We start from the raw sequence: 15334 nt of genomic DNA, 5'->3' as shown, positions 1-15334 counted from the left end.
ACAATTCATTTAGCATTGTAATGCTTTGTATTTGCGCAGGCAATGCATTACATAATATTTAATTAATTACTCGAGCACAGAGCTCTCTGTTTATTTAAGCCTGAAGGTTTTGAATAAATCTAGCTAAACGGCATATTGCTATAGTGAAGGCCATAATTGTACAATTACGCTTTGATTTTGTGAAGCTTTGTTTCTCTACAATGGTTCGCATTTAATATACCCTTAATATAAATGTAATCAACGTTTCCAAAATCATTATCCATTTTATATAATTTATAAATTATTCTATTTCTCCTTTACTTCATTTAGAAAGAATTGAGATAATTTTTCTACTAACATCATCAGTAGAAAAAGTGTGTAAAAATCAGTCAGAAAATTCCATTACATTTTGTTAAAATCTGTAGTAATTATCGATAGTAATGATGAATTTTGCTCAAATATCAGTGGTAAATGTATATTTAGGTCAGACAAATTTTCATTAATTTCTGTAATTGTATTATTTGTATTAAGCAGGTTTAAATGAGATAAAATTTATAGAAAATATTATTTCAGTAAAGAAAACGTTCAATCAGAGAGTAATATTAAAATTTCGAGTAATTTCTCTATCAGTAGAATAAGTAAATTATAGTCAGGCAAAAAAATAGAAAATAATATTACGTTTCAGTAGTAGAGTCAAAATTCAGTCAGACATAACACAGTAAATCGTGAGGTATTAAAAAGTGTTGTAGATTAAATTAACACCAAAAAAGATTAAAATAATCAATTTTGGTGTTATTTTTTACAATGAATGAAATTTTAGTTCATTAAATTTTTTTATAACTATAAAACATGAATAATAATAATAATAATTATTATTATTATTATTATTATTATTATTAAAGATGACCAAGTAATAAAATCAATATTTTATATTATACTTCTTCAAAATTATTTTCATTATTTCAATTCAATTATTATTCTCAAAAATTTTTAACTACAATTTTACTTTATATCAATTATTTATAATAATTTTCGAAAAAGTTTTTTGGCAATTTTCAAATCCATTTGTTTACAATATTCAATTTAACAAAATTTTAATTATTCCTAAATTCTTTAATTAAATGCATATTAGAAAATGAAAACTTCAAATAATACAAAATAAAATTCAATTAAACTTGTTCAAAAAAATTAATTTCAAAATTCAATTATTTCTAAAAATTCACGCTATATTGCTTTTAATATTTAATTATAATCTAAAATTTTAACTAAAATTCATTTTTATAAAATGAAAATCAATTTTTATTAGAAAATTCTACAAGAATTTAATTATTTAAATGCAAAAGTAAATAATTTATTGAATAATTGAATGTTTCTGAAAATTCAATTCTCATAAAGAATTTTATTAACAAATTTTTAAATATTTGAAATTCTTTTGTCCAATTTTATTAAAACTTGCATGAACATAATTACTTTTTTCAAGGAATTCAATTATAATTGTGTGAAAAATAATTGAAACACTACGATGAGTTTTATTATTAGTAAAAATAATTGAATCCTTAAAAGAAGAATTTTATTACTCTTGAAAATAATTGAATTTCTGCAATAATTTGTAACTTCTCTAAAATAAAATTTTTTCTTGTGTTTCTAACTAAAATTCTTCAATAAATCCATTATTTTTAATATTTTTCAAAAAAGTTCTTTGAGAATTTTCAAATTCATTCGTTTACAATTCAATTTTACAAAATTTCAATTATTCATTCGGAAATTCTGCAATTAAATATATAATGAAAAATAAAAACTTGAAATAATTTCAATAAAAATCCTATTAAACTTTTAAAAAGAATTAATTCTACAGAATTGTTTGTCAAAAATATGAAAAATTAAGAATTTCAATAATTTTAATTGGAATCTTTTTCAAAATTTAATTACATATTTCTAAAAATCCACGTTATAATGCTTTTAATATTTAATTATAATCTAAAATTTTAACTGAAATTCATTTTTAAAACCTTTTTTATTAGTCAATTCTACGAGAATTCATCTATTTAAATACAAAAATAAATAATTTATTAATTTCATTTTTCTTGAAATTAAATTCTCATGAAAAATGTAATCAACAAATTTTTTAAATCATTAAATTCTTTGGACGAATTTTAATAAAATTTTTAGGAATAATTACATTTTTCGAGGAATTCGATTAAAATTGCATTAAAAATAATTGAAATTGTGCAATGAGTTTTATTATTTATGAAAATAATTGAATTCCTAAAAGAATTTTTTTATTTATAAAAATAATTGAATCCCTGTAAAAATGTTATTATTTATGTAAATAATTGAATTATTGCAAAGAAATTTATAAAAAAAATTTGTAAATAATTGAATTCCTGTAAAAATTTTTATTATTTATGAAAATAATTGAATGTTGGCGTAGAATTTAATTCAAATCTTTTTTAATAATGGAATTCTTTTGGAAAATTTTATTGAAATAGTAGATATTGAAAATCATTGAATTTTAGAAAACTTTTGAAAATAATTTCAATTTTGACAAGAATTTGATTAAAATTTTGTAAAATAATTGAATATCAGAGAAGAATTTTATTATTTATAAAGAGAATTGGAATTTTGACGAGAATTTTTTTTTAATTTTTGAACACTATTGAATTTAGTAACTATGTTGCTAAGTTAGTTAGTAAGTTAGTAATTAAGTTAGTAACTAACTTACTAACTTACTATTCTCCCTGGAGAAGCTAAATTCGTTGAATTTTTACAAATCGTTGACTTTGGTGTCTTATTTTAAGTAAAATTTTATTCATAGTTAAAAATAACACCAAAATAGATTATTTTAATCCTTTCTGGTGTTAATTTAATCCTAGAGGGATTAAACTGTTGCAGATTATTTTAATCCATTCTGGCGTTATTTTAACACCTCACGTTTTACTGTGATCAGTTCTGGTCAGGCAAAATTATTAAAAAAAAATTAATTCTTTCAAGTAGTAGGGGCAAGTTTTAGTCAGACATAAATAGTAGAATTTTAAAAAATTACTTTATTCGTAACTTTCGGTAACTTTTATTCAAATAAAATTGTTTAAAAAAAATTAATTCTTTCAAGTAGTAGGGGCAAGTTTTAGTCAGACTTAAATATTGGAATTTATAATAATTTCTGTATCAGTAGTATAAATCAATTTTAGTCAGTCATGAAACTTGAATTTTGAATGATTTTATTACTAGTAGTATAGGTCAGTAGTAGAGCTAAGCCAGACACAAAAGTTCTAATTTTTTTGTATTTTTTGTAATAAAATTATATATATTTTTTATCAGTAGTAAAGCCCATTTTCGTCAGAAGTAAAAATGGAAATTACTCCCAACAAATCAGTAGTAAATGTCAGTTATTTGTCAGACAACTCAAGATTTAATTTTCCCAGTAAAATATCTTTATTAACCAAAAAGACTATCTTTTTTTTTCACACATGCACACCTAAATTTCGGTTATTGAATTGCAGAACACATCTTGTCGAATCGATATACACGCCGATAGGTACCTGGTGCAGAACCTAGTTTCCGGCAAGCCAGTGTCTCTCATTGATGGCTCGTAAATCTTAATAGAACGTAGGGTGCCCTACCGGCCATTACCAAAGGTATTACACCTCGTCCCCTCTCTTCCACGCCATTCCTCCTCCTACACTTCTCCCTAACACTAGGAGACACTGAAAGGGTCGTAGAACAATTTCAACCCAGAATTACAGTAAACTCTATCACCTCCTACCTAAATTGCACACTTATACGACCGTATATCGGAAGCTTCGAATCATTTTCGTCGTACAACAAAAGCTCAAATTAATTTCCATGAGCCTGGGAATTTTCCTTCTATCCTATTTATATATATAGAGAGAGAGAGAGACTACGATTTATTTCATTTCGGGGATAAAACAATTTGCACTGCAGTTATTAAAACTAATTGGACCCTTAAATGAAACTAATTTCAATATTTTATTGTTAAATAATGAGAAATTAAATTTGTACTCTAGTTAAAATTTTGTTGAAATTTAAAATTAGAAAACAAATTTAAAAGTGAAAATAGTAGTATGATATTTTGTAGACACTCTCGAGAAGTACTCTATAGTGATTTACTTTAGTAATTTTTAGTACTAATACAGAAATAACTTCAAATTCCAATTTTTATATTTGACTGAAACTTATGTCTCTAATACTGAAGCAGAAAAAACTTTTAAAAATTCTGTCTGACTGAAAATAATTTCTACTACTGATACAGAAATTACTTTAGAATTCTGAAATTTATTTCTACATCCAGACAGAAATATTTTTATTTATTTTGTCTGACTAAAACTTGTTTACACTACTGATACCAAGAAAACTCAGCATTTAATTATTTTGTCGGACTAAAATCTGTCTCTACTACTTATACTAAATAATATTTTTAACAATATTAGATGACTAAAACAAATTTCCCATGAGAAAAAGTTCCCAGGAGTCATGCCCGAGAAATTCTCAGAGTCCTTCCCAGGAATTTCTCGTCGGAAGTAAAAATGAAAATGAAAAAAGAAAAATTTCTAAAGTGATCCAACTATTAGAATTTAAAGTTATTTTTGTAGCAGTTCAGTAGTATAGACAAGTTTTAGTCAGACAAAAAAGATAATAATTTTTTTTTCGATATAGTAGTAGACACTAGTTTTAATCAGAGAAATTTTTTCAAAAGATTATATTGTTTTAGTAGTATTGTCAAGTTTTAATTAGACGCGATATTTTTAATTACAGTATTTTATAATCAGTAGTAAAAAGTAAAGTCAAGTAGTTAAGTAAAATTTTATTTATTTTCAAAATTTAAATTATTGCGTTATTAATGAGTACCTACTGTCAAGTTTTCGTCCGATAGAAATATTAGAATTTTCAGTTAATTCTGTATCAGTAGTATAGGTAAATTTCAGTCAGACAAATAAAATAAAAAATTATTTCTGTTCAGTAGTTGAGACAGATTTAAGTCAGACATAAATATTAAAATTGCAACTTGTATCAGTAGTATAAATTATAGTTATAGTCAGACAAAATAAATTATTTCGTTCAAATAGTAAGGTTGAGACAAGTTTTAGTCAGTCATAAATACTTTACTTTTTATTAATTTTAGTACCAGTAGTATTGGTATGTTTTTGTCAGACAAAATTAATAAAATTACATTTTTCGAGAAATTCCATTAAAATTGTATTACAAATAATTAGAATTCTGTGATGGAAAATTTATGAAAATAATTGAATTTCGGAGAAGAATTTTATTACTTTTGAAAATAATTGAATTTCAGCAATCATTTGTAACTTTTACAAAAATAATTTTTTTTTTTCATGTTTTTAACTAAAATTCTTCTATAAATATATTATTTTTACCTAATAATTATTGAAAAAGATCTTTGAGAATTTTCAAATTCATTTTGTTTACTTCTATTTTACAAAATTTCAATTATTCGTAAATTCTTCAATTAAATAAATATTAGAAAATAAAAACTTCAAATAATATTTTAAAAAATTCAATTAAACTTTTTAAAAAAAATTAATTACAAAATTCAATTATTTTTTAAAATTCACGCTATATTTCTTTTAATGTTCAATTATTATCTAAAATTTTAACTGAAATTAATTTTTAAATCAATTTTTATTAGTAAATTCTACTAGAATTCAATTATTTAAATACAAAAATAAATAACTTATTGAAAAATTGAATGTTTCTTAAAATTCAATTTCCATAAAGAATCGTTATCAACAAATTTTCAAATAATTGAATTCTGTGATGGAAAATTTTTGAAAATAATTAAATTTCAGAGAAGAATTTTATTACTAGTACTTTTGAACAATATTATATTAAGAATATTATTACTCTTGAAAATAATTGAATTTCTGCAATAATTTGTAACTTTTTCAGAATTAAATTATTTTTGTACTTTAACTAAAATTTTCCTATAAAATCCATTATTTTTTAATAATTTTTGAAAAAATTTTTTGACAATTTTCAAATTTAATTGTTTACAATTCAATTTTACAAAATTTCAATTATTCTTAATTTCTTCAATTAAATATTTAGAAAATAAAAACTTGAAATAATTTCAAAAGAAATTCATTTAAACTTTTACAAAAAAAATTAATTCTACAGAATTGTTAGTTAAAAGTATGAAAATTTAAACTAAAATTCATTTTCAAATTACTCAATTTTTATTAGAAAATTCTACGAGAATTCAATTATTTAAATACAAAAGTAAATTATTTATTGAATAATTGCATGTTTCTTAAAATTGAATTTTTATAAAGAATTTTATCTATAAACATTTTAATTAACTGAATTCTTTTGACGAATTTAATTAAAATTATGAAGAATTTTTTCTAGGAATTCGATTGAAATTGTATTAAAAATAATTTAAATTCTGCAATGAGTTCTATTATGTATGAAAATAATTAAATTCCTAAAAAGAATTTTATTATTTACGAAAATAATTGAATCCCATAGTAAAAATTGTATTATTTATGGAAATAATTCAATGATTGCGAAGAAATTTATAAAAAAATTTGTAAATAATGAAATTCCTGTGAAATTTTTATTATTTTTTGAAAATAATTAAAAGTTTGTGCAGAATTTTATTAAATTTTTTTTTAAATAATTGAATTCTTTTGGAAAATTTTATGAAAATAGTAGATATTGAAAATAATTGAATTGAGGAAAATTTTTGAAAATAATTGAAATTTTGCAAAAATTTTTTTTAATTTTTGCAAATAATTGAATTTTGGAGAAGAATTTAATTATTTATAAAGATAATTAAAATTTTGACGATAATTTAAAAAAAGTTTTGAATGGAATTGAATGTCTGCGAAGAATTTTTTTTTTGAGCCCTGCAAGTGTCAGTCAGACATAAAACTTAGATTTTTTAATAAATTCTGTACTAGTAGTTTAGTTTACTTTTTATCAGAGAAAATATTTTAAAAAATTATTTTTCTAGTAGTAAAAACAAGTGTTCGTCAGACATAAATACTTGAATTTCGAATATTTTCTATGGTAGTTGGACAAGTCAGTCTTAGAAAGAGGCAATTTTTGAAAGTATTCGTCAGGTTAAGTACTAGTTGGGAGTTAAGTCAGCCAGGTTTATTTAGGGAAATTACTCTAAATTTCTCGGGAGTAATTAAACAAAGTTCGCCTGGAATATTTTCACGTGAGGGAAAAGAAAATTCTACTGTCGATTAAGAAAAAAATTTTCCAATTAAAATATTACAAATTTAACTAGAAAAGATATGTTAGAATACTTTGCCAAATTTTTTTTTCGAAGTGTCTACAATTCGGTCAAGTGGATATGTTTCTGATCTACGATCATAGGAAACAAGGGTTCGATCCCCCTCGGCTGGTGGAATTTTTTCAACATTTATTCCAAGTGGTAAAAATTGCATTTTCAAATAGTAAAAAAAATATGTAAAAACTCGTTAATTAAAAATTCTCCTTCTCTATTTACTAATAAAATAAACGATAATTTAATAACCAAAAAGAAAAACAAAATAATCAATTCACAAACAGAATAAGAGAAATGAAATTTCGCAAATTACCATAAAATTACTGTACGTATAAAATTCAATAATCATGATGAGGGCATCGATTTTCATTCCTCGATAAAATGAAATTATTTCGGTTCGTGTATTTCCATAAGCCAAAAACAAACATGAGACTGTGACGAACAAACCGCAGGGGAAATCACCACAGCATTGGATTCGTTAGGCAGCTAGCAGGTTTCTCTTGCCTCGAGGGCGATCGCAATTCTGATGGAGAGTCGTTTTCCATTGGTCGATAATTAGACGCGCGTACGCTATATCCCGTTTCAATTCATCTAACGCTCGAGTCAGATCAAAGCTCATTCATAAAGTTCTGACGTGTACAAAACAATGCGCTCTCGCTGTGTAACAACACTATAACGCCTTAACAACCAACCATCCCCTTCCCTAATATCTATTTCCTACCTATTATCCTCCACCATTGAAACAAGGAATGAAGCAATTCAAACTTATCAAGTACAGTAGTTTCAGTTTCATTAAACCCTACACAACTAATTGGCATAAATCATTTTCAAAATTTCAAATATTATGTTTCCGTTACATTCTCTCTCTGTTTCTAGTAATTGGTAACTTAATAGACTTTACAGTAGGCAAACATTATTTTTTATCATTTTTTTCTTTAATTGTTACTGTTAAAATTTTTTTTGTAAAATTTTTTTTGCCACTGTTACTTTAAAAAATTTGCTTTTTGAAATTTAATGAAAAATTTTCATTTTTTAAAAAACATAATTTTTCTAAAAGTTTTTCTTTAAATTTTATTATTTGAACAACTCGTATAGAAATCGCAACGATATTTCTAACAAAATTTAATTTTGTTTTTCCCTGACTTTCAAAATTATTTTCATCATTTCAATTCAATTTTTATTTTCTACAAGTTTTAAATAAAATTCTTCTTTAAATCAATTTTATTTTTATAAATTTTTAATAAAGTTCTGTTGAGAATTTTCAAATTCATTTGTTTACAATTCAATTTTACGTGAAATTTCTATTTATCGGAAATTCTTCAATTAAAAATATACATTTGAAAATAAAAACTTGAAATAATTTTGAAAAATTTCGATGAAGTTTTTTGAAAAAAATTAGTTTCATAGAATTTTTAATTAAATGTATAAAAAATTAAAATTTTCAAAGATTTTAATTTGAAACTTTTACAAAATTCAATGATTTCTATAAATTTTGCAATTATTAGTAACTTCTTTAAAATTCAATTATTATCTAAAACTGTTACTGAAATTAATTTTCAAATCAGTTTTTATTAGAAAAATTCAACAAGAATTCAATTATTAAAATAAAAACAGATAATTTATTGAATTTTGCAATGAATTTTATTAAAATTCCTAAAAATAATTGAATATTGTCGAAAAAATTTTGCTATTCATTTAAAAAGATAATTGAAATGTTGACGACAATTTTTTATAATTTTTTGAAAGTAATTGAATTTCTGCGAAAAATTTTATTAATTTTGAAAATAATTGAATTCTTGTTATATAATAATTGAATATTGTTATTTATGAAAATAATTTAATTTTATAATGAATTTTATTAAAATTCCTGAATAAAATTTAAGTTTGAGGAAGAATTTTGATATTTATAAAGATAATTAAAAGGCTGATGAGAACTTTTTTAAAATTTTTGAAAATAATTGAATTTCTGGGAAGAATTTTAATATTTGTTAAGATTGCGTTAAAATAAATTATTGTCAGAGATAAAAGAAATTTAATGTTTTTTAGAATTCGTGGTAATTTTATAATTTACGAGTCAAACAAAAAAATCCAGAATATTGTTATAAATGCTAAACATTTAATTTTTTACAGTACTATTAATAAAGTATTGTAATAAAGTACTTCGAATTGTTTCGAAGTATTTATTAAAATTTTAGAAATTAAGCACAAATTTTCTTTTTTTTTTCTAAAAAAATTTGAATTTTATGACAAAAAATTGTAATTAACAAATCAAAATCATGCAAATTTTTTTTCTTATTTAAACAAAAAATATTTAAAAATTGTTAAAAAAATATTATTAATAAATGAAGAATATTTTGCATATTTTTTGTTTCTCAATAATAATAATTATTATTCACAAAATTACAAGTCTCTTTTTGGGAAAAAAATTAATTATACTCTTTCAAAAAATATTCTTTACAACATAGAAATTTTATTTATAAATAGATAAAAAAAATTGCAGAATTTCTCTTTTACTATTTTAGAAAATTCTATTTTTTTTAAAAGGAAATAATTTGCACTATTTCTATTTTCACATTTCAATTTCTTAAACAAAATTACAAAATTTTCTTAGAAATAATAGAAACAGATTTTTATAAAAATTCAATTTAATAATCAATCAATTTTTAATTAGAAAAAAACTGAGAGTTTTATGAGATTTTTATAAAATTTGCACCACTTCTTTTTTTCACTTTAAAATTTTGAAACAAAAGTCCAAATTTTCTTTAGAAATAAAGGAAAAAAATGTTTCTAAATTAAATTTGTTAATCAAAATTTTTAATTTCTAATTGAAACTAAAACTCCCGAGATTTTTAAAAGATTTTTATAAAATAAAGGAAAAAAAATTAACTATCTTACGTAAGATAGAGGTGGGAAGGGGGGGGGGGTAAAAAACCCTAAAAATATACTTTCATAATACTTGAATGTCCCCTTATTCTTATAAAGTTAAATAAAATTCTAAAACTGACTTTTTGCTTTCAATTAAAATAAAATTAAATAAAAATTATTCTCTCAACTTGGTTTAAATTTTCTCAAAGTGTTTGAAAGAATTAATTTTTTCATTCCTTTTTTTCCCCAAGGGGGATTATCTTTAATTTGTTATGTAGTGTATATAGTTTAAAGAAAAGTAAGCAAAAGTTCTCTTTTTCTTTTGTGTTCGTATTTTATATATATATATATATATATATATATTTATAAAGTTTTTTCTTTTACTAAAAATCCCAATGGATTCAATGAGTGATGTAAAGAGGAAAGTTTATGAGACTCACCTGGTTGCCAGGTCACGATGAACAAAGTTTAGGTTCTCCAGGTAACGCATTCCCGACGCGATTTGCGCTGCCATGTAGATGAGACAGTTGAAACTGAAACGTGAACCAATAGGGAAATGTCATCTAATTTCATAAACATATAGCGTTGAAAATATTTAAAACTTTCCTTTCTCACTTTTCATTGCAATTTAAATGAAACTCTATAAACTACTGTTAAAAGTAACAAGTTTACGAGTTTTCTTCGAGCGTGATATCATAAAGTTTCTTTTAAACTTTTCGAAAATTACTATTATTATTATTTTTACTATTAAAATTCTTTATTATTATCGTTTTTTTATTGTAAACAATTTAATTACTGAACTATAATTATTATTATTATTACTATTTTTATTCTTATCGTTATAATCTATCTATTGTTAATTAAAAGAGTCACACAAAAATTAAAATTTAATTGATATTAATTAATTAAGAGAATGAATACAATACTATTCTATTGTTACTGTTTAAAAATGATTTAAAATAAAAAAATCCAAAAACGACTCTAAATGTTAAATTAAAAATTTTTTTGCAGTTTAAAAAAATGAAAAGTAACAAAAATAGTAAAATAAAAATTTACCTTAGTGTCTTGACACCAATTGGCATTGAGTGAGCATCTTCAGCAGTGATGTGGGTTTTTAGAAACTGACAAAGATCACCGTGCTCCAAGTATTCCATTACAACGCAAAAAGGCTCCTCTCGACAGCACGCACCCAATACTCGGCTAATATTACGATCCTCCAGTGCTGCCAAAATTCTCACATCTCTCTGGAAATCTAATCTGAAATAAAAATTTATTTTTCATATTTTTCAAATTTATTTTGAACTTTAATATTTATTGCTTTAATTTTTTATTAAAAAATTAATAAATTATTACATTTTTAGGTTTCGTTGAAATAAATTTTTCGTTTAAATTGAAATATTTTAAAAGAAAAATACAGTAAGAGTGGGGGCATAAGAATATAATAGAGAAACGACTGTGAGTCTAGTCAAAATAAACCGTTTATGACCTGTATTGTATTGCTTCTCTCTCCCTCTCTCATTACCTGACATTGAAACTTTCTGTAATATTACTTTGTTATTGTTCTTCAACTTCTTATTTGAAATTTTCAATTATATTTCAAAATAAATTACAAAATTTATAAATTATAATTATAATAAATAATTATGATAAATTATAAAATAAATTCTGTGTTCAAAAATAAAAATTTTTGAATTTTTTTTGTGTAAAAGAGGAAGACAAATTCAAAGTTAAAATTCCGATTCGGAAAGAACTGAAATAATATCTTTCAACACAATTTGTGTTTTACAATCAATAATTGACTGTTCATAAAATAATTAGAATCAAATAATTAGAATTAAATAATTACAATCAATAATTGACTGTTCATAAAATAATTAGAATTAAATAATTACAATCAAATAATTAAAATCAAATAATTAGAATCAAATAATTAAAAGAAAATAATTAAGAGGAAATAATTAAAAGAAAATAATTAAAATTAAATAAACTGAAAGAAACTGAATATTAAAACAAACAGAAATAATTTTAAAAAAATTTCAACGTTACGAAAAAAATTACAAAATCTACACATATATTTTTAAATAAAACAGAATAAATCTAGAAATATAATGAAGCAGAATCGCATTTCACATGAAAATTGAAATAGCATATATGTATACAGTTTGGTCAATTAGGAGTCTTGTTAAGGTTTCTTGAAGCTTTAGCGCAGCGTCATCAAGTAGTACTTTAACTGCTTACGATAGACGCAGGTAATAGTACTCTCGCGTGATAGCTTAATGTCGATGTTAACAAAACTACTGCCGTATCGATTAACCATAAACCGAGAATCTTGTGTGTACCAGTCGTTCGCCAACGTGGATTTACGTTGCTAGCCAAACAGCTTTATGCAAAATAGACTATATTTACGTCTGCTCAAGTCGATTAAGTCCAAATGCTTCTAATCGCGTTGGCAAAATTGGTCTTAGCAACTTTTTACTTAATTGCCATTCCAACACATACCTATATACACTATACACACGCTATATGCATATAAAGTACAATGTAAGATTATTATTTTTTCCCTCATCACAAAAAAAATAATAATGAAAAAAATATTAACCAATTTTGGTTGCTTTTTAAGTCTGGTAATTTTTCATTTTCACAGTAATCCTTCTTGTGTTTTATTATTTGGGGGGAATTTTTATTCAATAATTTTACTACCTCTTTTCTTTTTCTTACTTTTTATTTATTTATTTTACTCTTATCAAATTTAATTCCAAAGATTTCAATTATTTTATGAATCTTTAACAGTTTTAACCTTTTAACTAATAATTAGTAGCTAATTGTAGCCACTAGTAAAAAATACTATGACAAAATAATACTTAAGTGGAAACCTACTACAGTAAAAAATACTATGGCAAAATAATACTTAAGTAGAAACCTACTATAGTAAAAAATACTATGGTAGAAAACTATCATAGTAGAAAACTACTGTAGTATAAAACTACTATAGTAGAAAACTACCATAGTAGAAAACTACTATAGTAGAAAACTATTTAGTAAAAAATTACTGTAGTAGTAAACTAATATTGCACTTTGGTAAAAAATGAATTTAGTAACAAAGGACTGCATTAGAAAACAACTATAGTAGAAAACTAATATAGTACAAAATTACTGTAATAAAATATAATTTTAGTAAAAAATTAATATTGTAGAAAACTAATAATATAGTAAAAAACTATAATATACTAAAAAATTACTGTAATAAAAAATAACTTTAGTAAAAAAATAATATTGTAGAAAACTACTATAGTAAAACATTACTGTAATAAAAAATAACTTTAGTAAAAAATTAATATTGTAGAAAATTACTATAGTAAAAAATTACTGTAATAAAAAATAACTTTAGTAAAAAATTAATATTGTAGAAAATTACTATAGTAAAAAATTACTGTAATAAAAAATTACTGTAATAAAAAATTACTGTAATAAAAAATAACTTTAGTAAAAATTAATATTTTAGAAAACTACTATAGTAGAAAATGAATGTAGTAAAAAATAACTTAAGTAAAAAATAAATATTGCAGAAAACTATTAAAGAAGAAAAGTACTATGGTGGATGACTGTTATTAATAAAAAACTGATGCAGTAGAAAACTATACTGTATCAGAAAAACACTGTTGTACAAAATTATTTTTGCAGAAAAATAATTGTAAAAATCAACTAAAGTAGAAAACTACGATCTCTCTAAATTTAAATTATTGATTGACTTTTTGCTTTTGAATTAGTAAATTTTATTAAAAAATTAATAGAAATTACTATTTATTAGTCAAATTAATTGAATTTTACTAATTCATAAGCAAAAAGTCAGTCAACAATTTAAATTAGTAATCATTTTTACTAATTCAAATTTGGAGAGATGGTGGAAGACTATTATATAGTAGAAAAATACTATATGGTAAAAAACTACTTTTTTTTAATAAAAAATTTGGTAACAAAAAATTATTGAATGGTAGTAGAAAACATCTAATTTAGTTAAATCGAAATAGTTTTTTTACTATTCCAATCAGCTTGCTAAATTTGAATTAGTAAAGTCAGAATTTTACGAATTGAAGTTTATAGAAAATAAACTTTGTAAACAAAAGTTAAGAGCAAAAATTTGTTAATACACGGAAAAAAAAGTACGTGAATCCTTCCTTGAAAGTGCTTGACTTTTGGATAGAACACAAAGTACAAGGCTGTATCATACTTTTTATTAGAAAATATAGAAAAGTCCTAGAGTTATTTTAGTACTAGTATGGGCAACAGTGTTTTTTAAATTTTAACGAAAAGTCATTTGTTCAGTTTTATAAAGTACGTGAAAGATTAGTTGACTGCGCTTGAAAATTCTGTAGAGCATGCGCAGTGTGCGTTGCGCGTTTCTACCCAAGGTAAATGCCAGCTGATCGTCTGTTTCCGTTTGTGTTAATTTCAGATGTGAATATACTATTATTTTATGAAAAACAAATAGTGTTAATATATATTTGTCTTCAAGAATTGACTTTCAAAAAAATATTTTTTGTTTTGTGTTTCTCACAAAACAGAATGTTATGTAAGTCTCAGTTTTCAGTGAAATAGCATGTCTCAGAAGTCGTGAAAAATTTCACCATGTGGTATATAAGAACAATTCGATACGTACTTTTAAGTGTTAAGTGTGTGTTTATATTTAAGTTATACGCGAATATATGTGTGTGTTATAGGTTAGTTCATAAGTGTTGACGAGCGTCGAAAAGTGATACAATAATTGTTCTTTGTTTGTGTGATTAATTATCCAAATATGTGAATGAATGAGTGAATTTCAGAAAAACGGTGTGAACAAGTGGAAATTATTTTTTTATTTTACAGTTTTTTTGAAAGTCAATGAAATTCTCAAGCAAGGTACTAGAAATTTTCATTGACTGCTTTTGAAACTCTCATGCAAAAGTACTAGACTGTTTTTAGTATTTTGTGTCGTATCCAAAAGTCAAGTACCGAGTCAATGAAAAATTCACGTACTTTTTTTTTCCGTGTAGTGAATTACTGATTCAATTTTAGAAAAATTTGACTATTTTTGCAAATATTTATTTATAAATAATTAGTTACTTTTCTACTAATAATTAGTTATCTTTTTACTAATAGTTAGATATTTTTAACTAAATGTTGAAGAAAAAAGTCGGCTATTAGTTTTTTACTATTAATTAATTTTTTTACTAATAATAA

At 23.0% G+C, this 15334-nt stretch overlaps 1 protein-coding gene across 4 annotated transcripts in view; it reads right to left on the bottom strand.

The window, feature by feature from the left end:
• Positions 1-15334, bottom strand: part of LOC122507350 (epithelial discoidin domain-containing receptor 1-like) — a 267483-nt gene that overhangs the window by 17916 nt on the left and 234233 nt on the right. For all 4 annotated transcript variants that reach the window (XM_043620013.1, XM_043620026.1, XM_043620020.1 and 1 more), the window contains 2 exons: positions 11174-11374; positions 10558-10650 (listed from right to left, as the gene is read on the bottom strand). In XM_043620013.1, coding sequence (XP_043475948.1) covers positions 10558-10650; positions 11174-11374 — 294 coding nt within the window. The remainder of the gene's footprint in view (positions 1-10557; positions 10651-11173; positions 11375-15334) is intronic.

Source organism: Leptopilina heterotoma, unplaced genomic scaffold (genome assembly GCF_015476425.1).
Source record: "Leptopilina heterotoma isolate Lh14 unplaced genomic scaffold, ASM1547642v1 Lhet_114, whole genome shotgun sequence".
In the NCBI taxonomy this organism is placed as follows: Eukaryota; Metazoa; Arthropoda; class Insecta; order Hymenoptera; family Figitidae; genus Leptopilina; species Leptopilina heterotoma.
The sequence above is the reverse complement of the archived record's forward strand: the minus strand, read 5'-3'. Positions and strand labels throughout refer to the sequence as shown.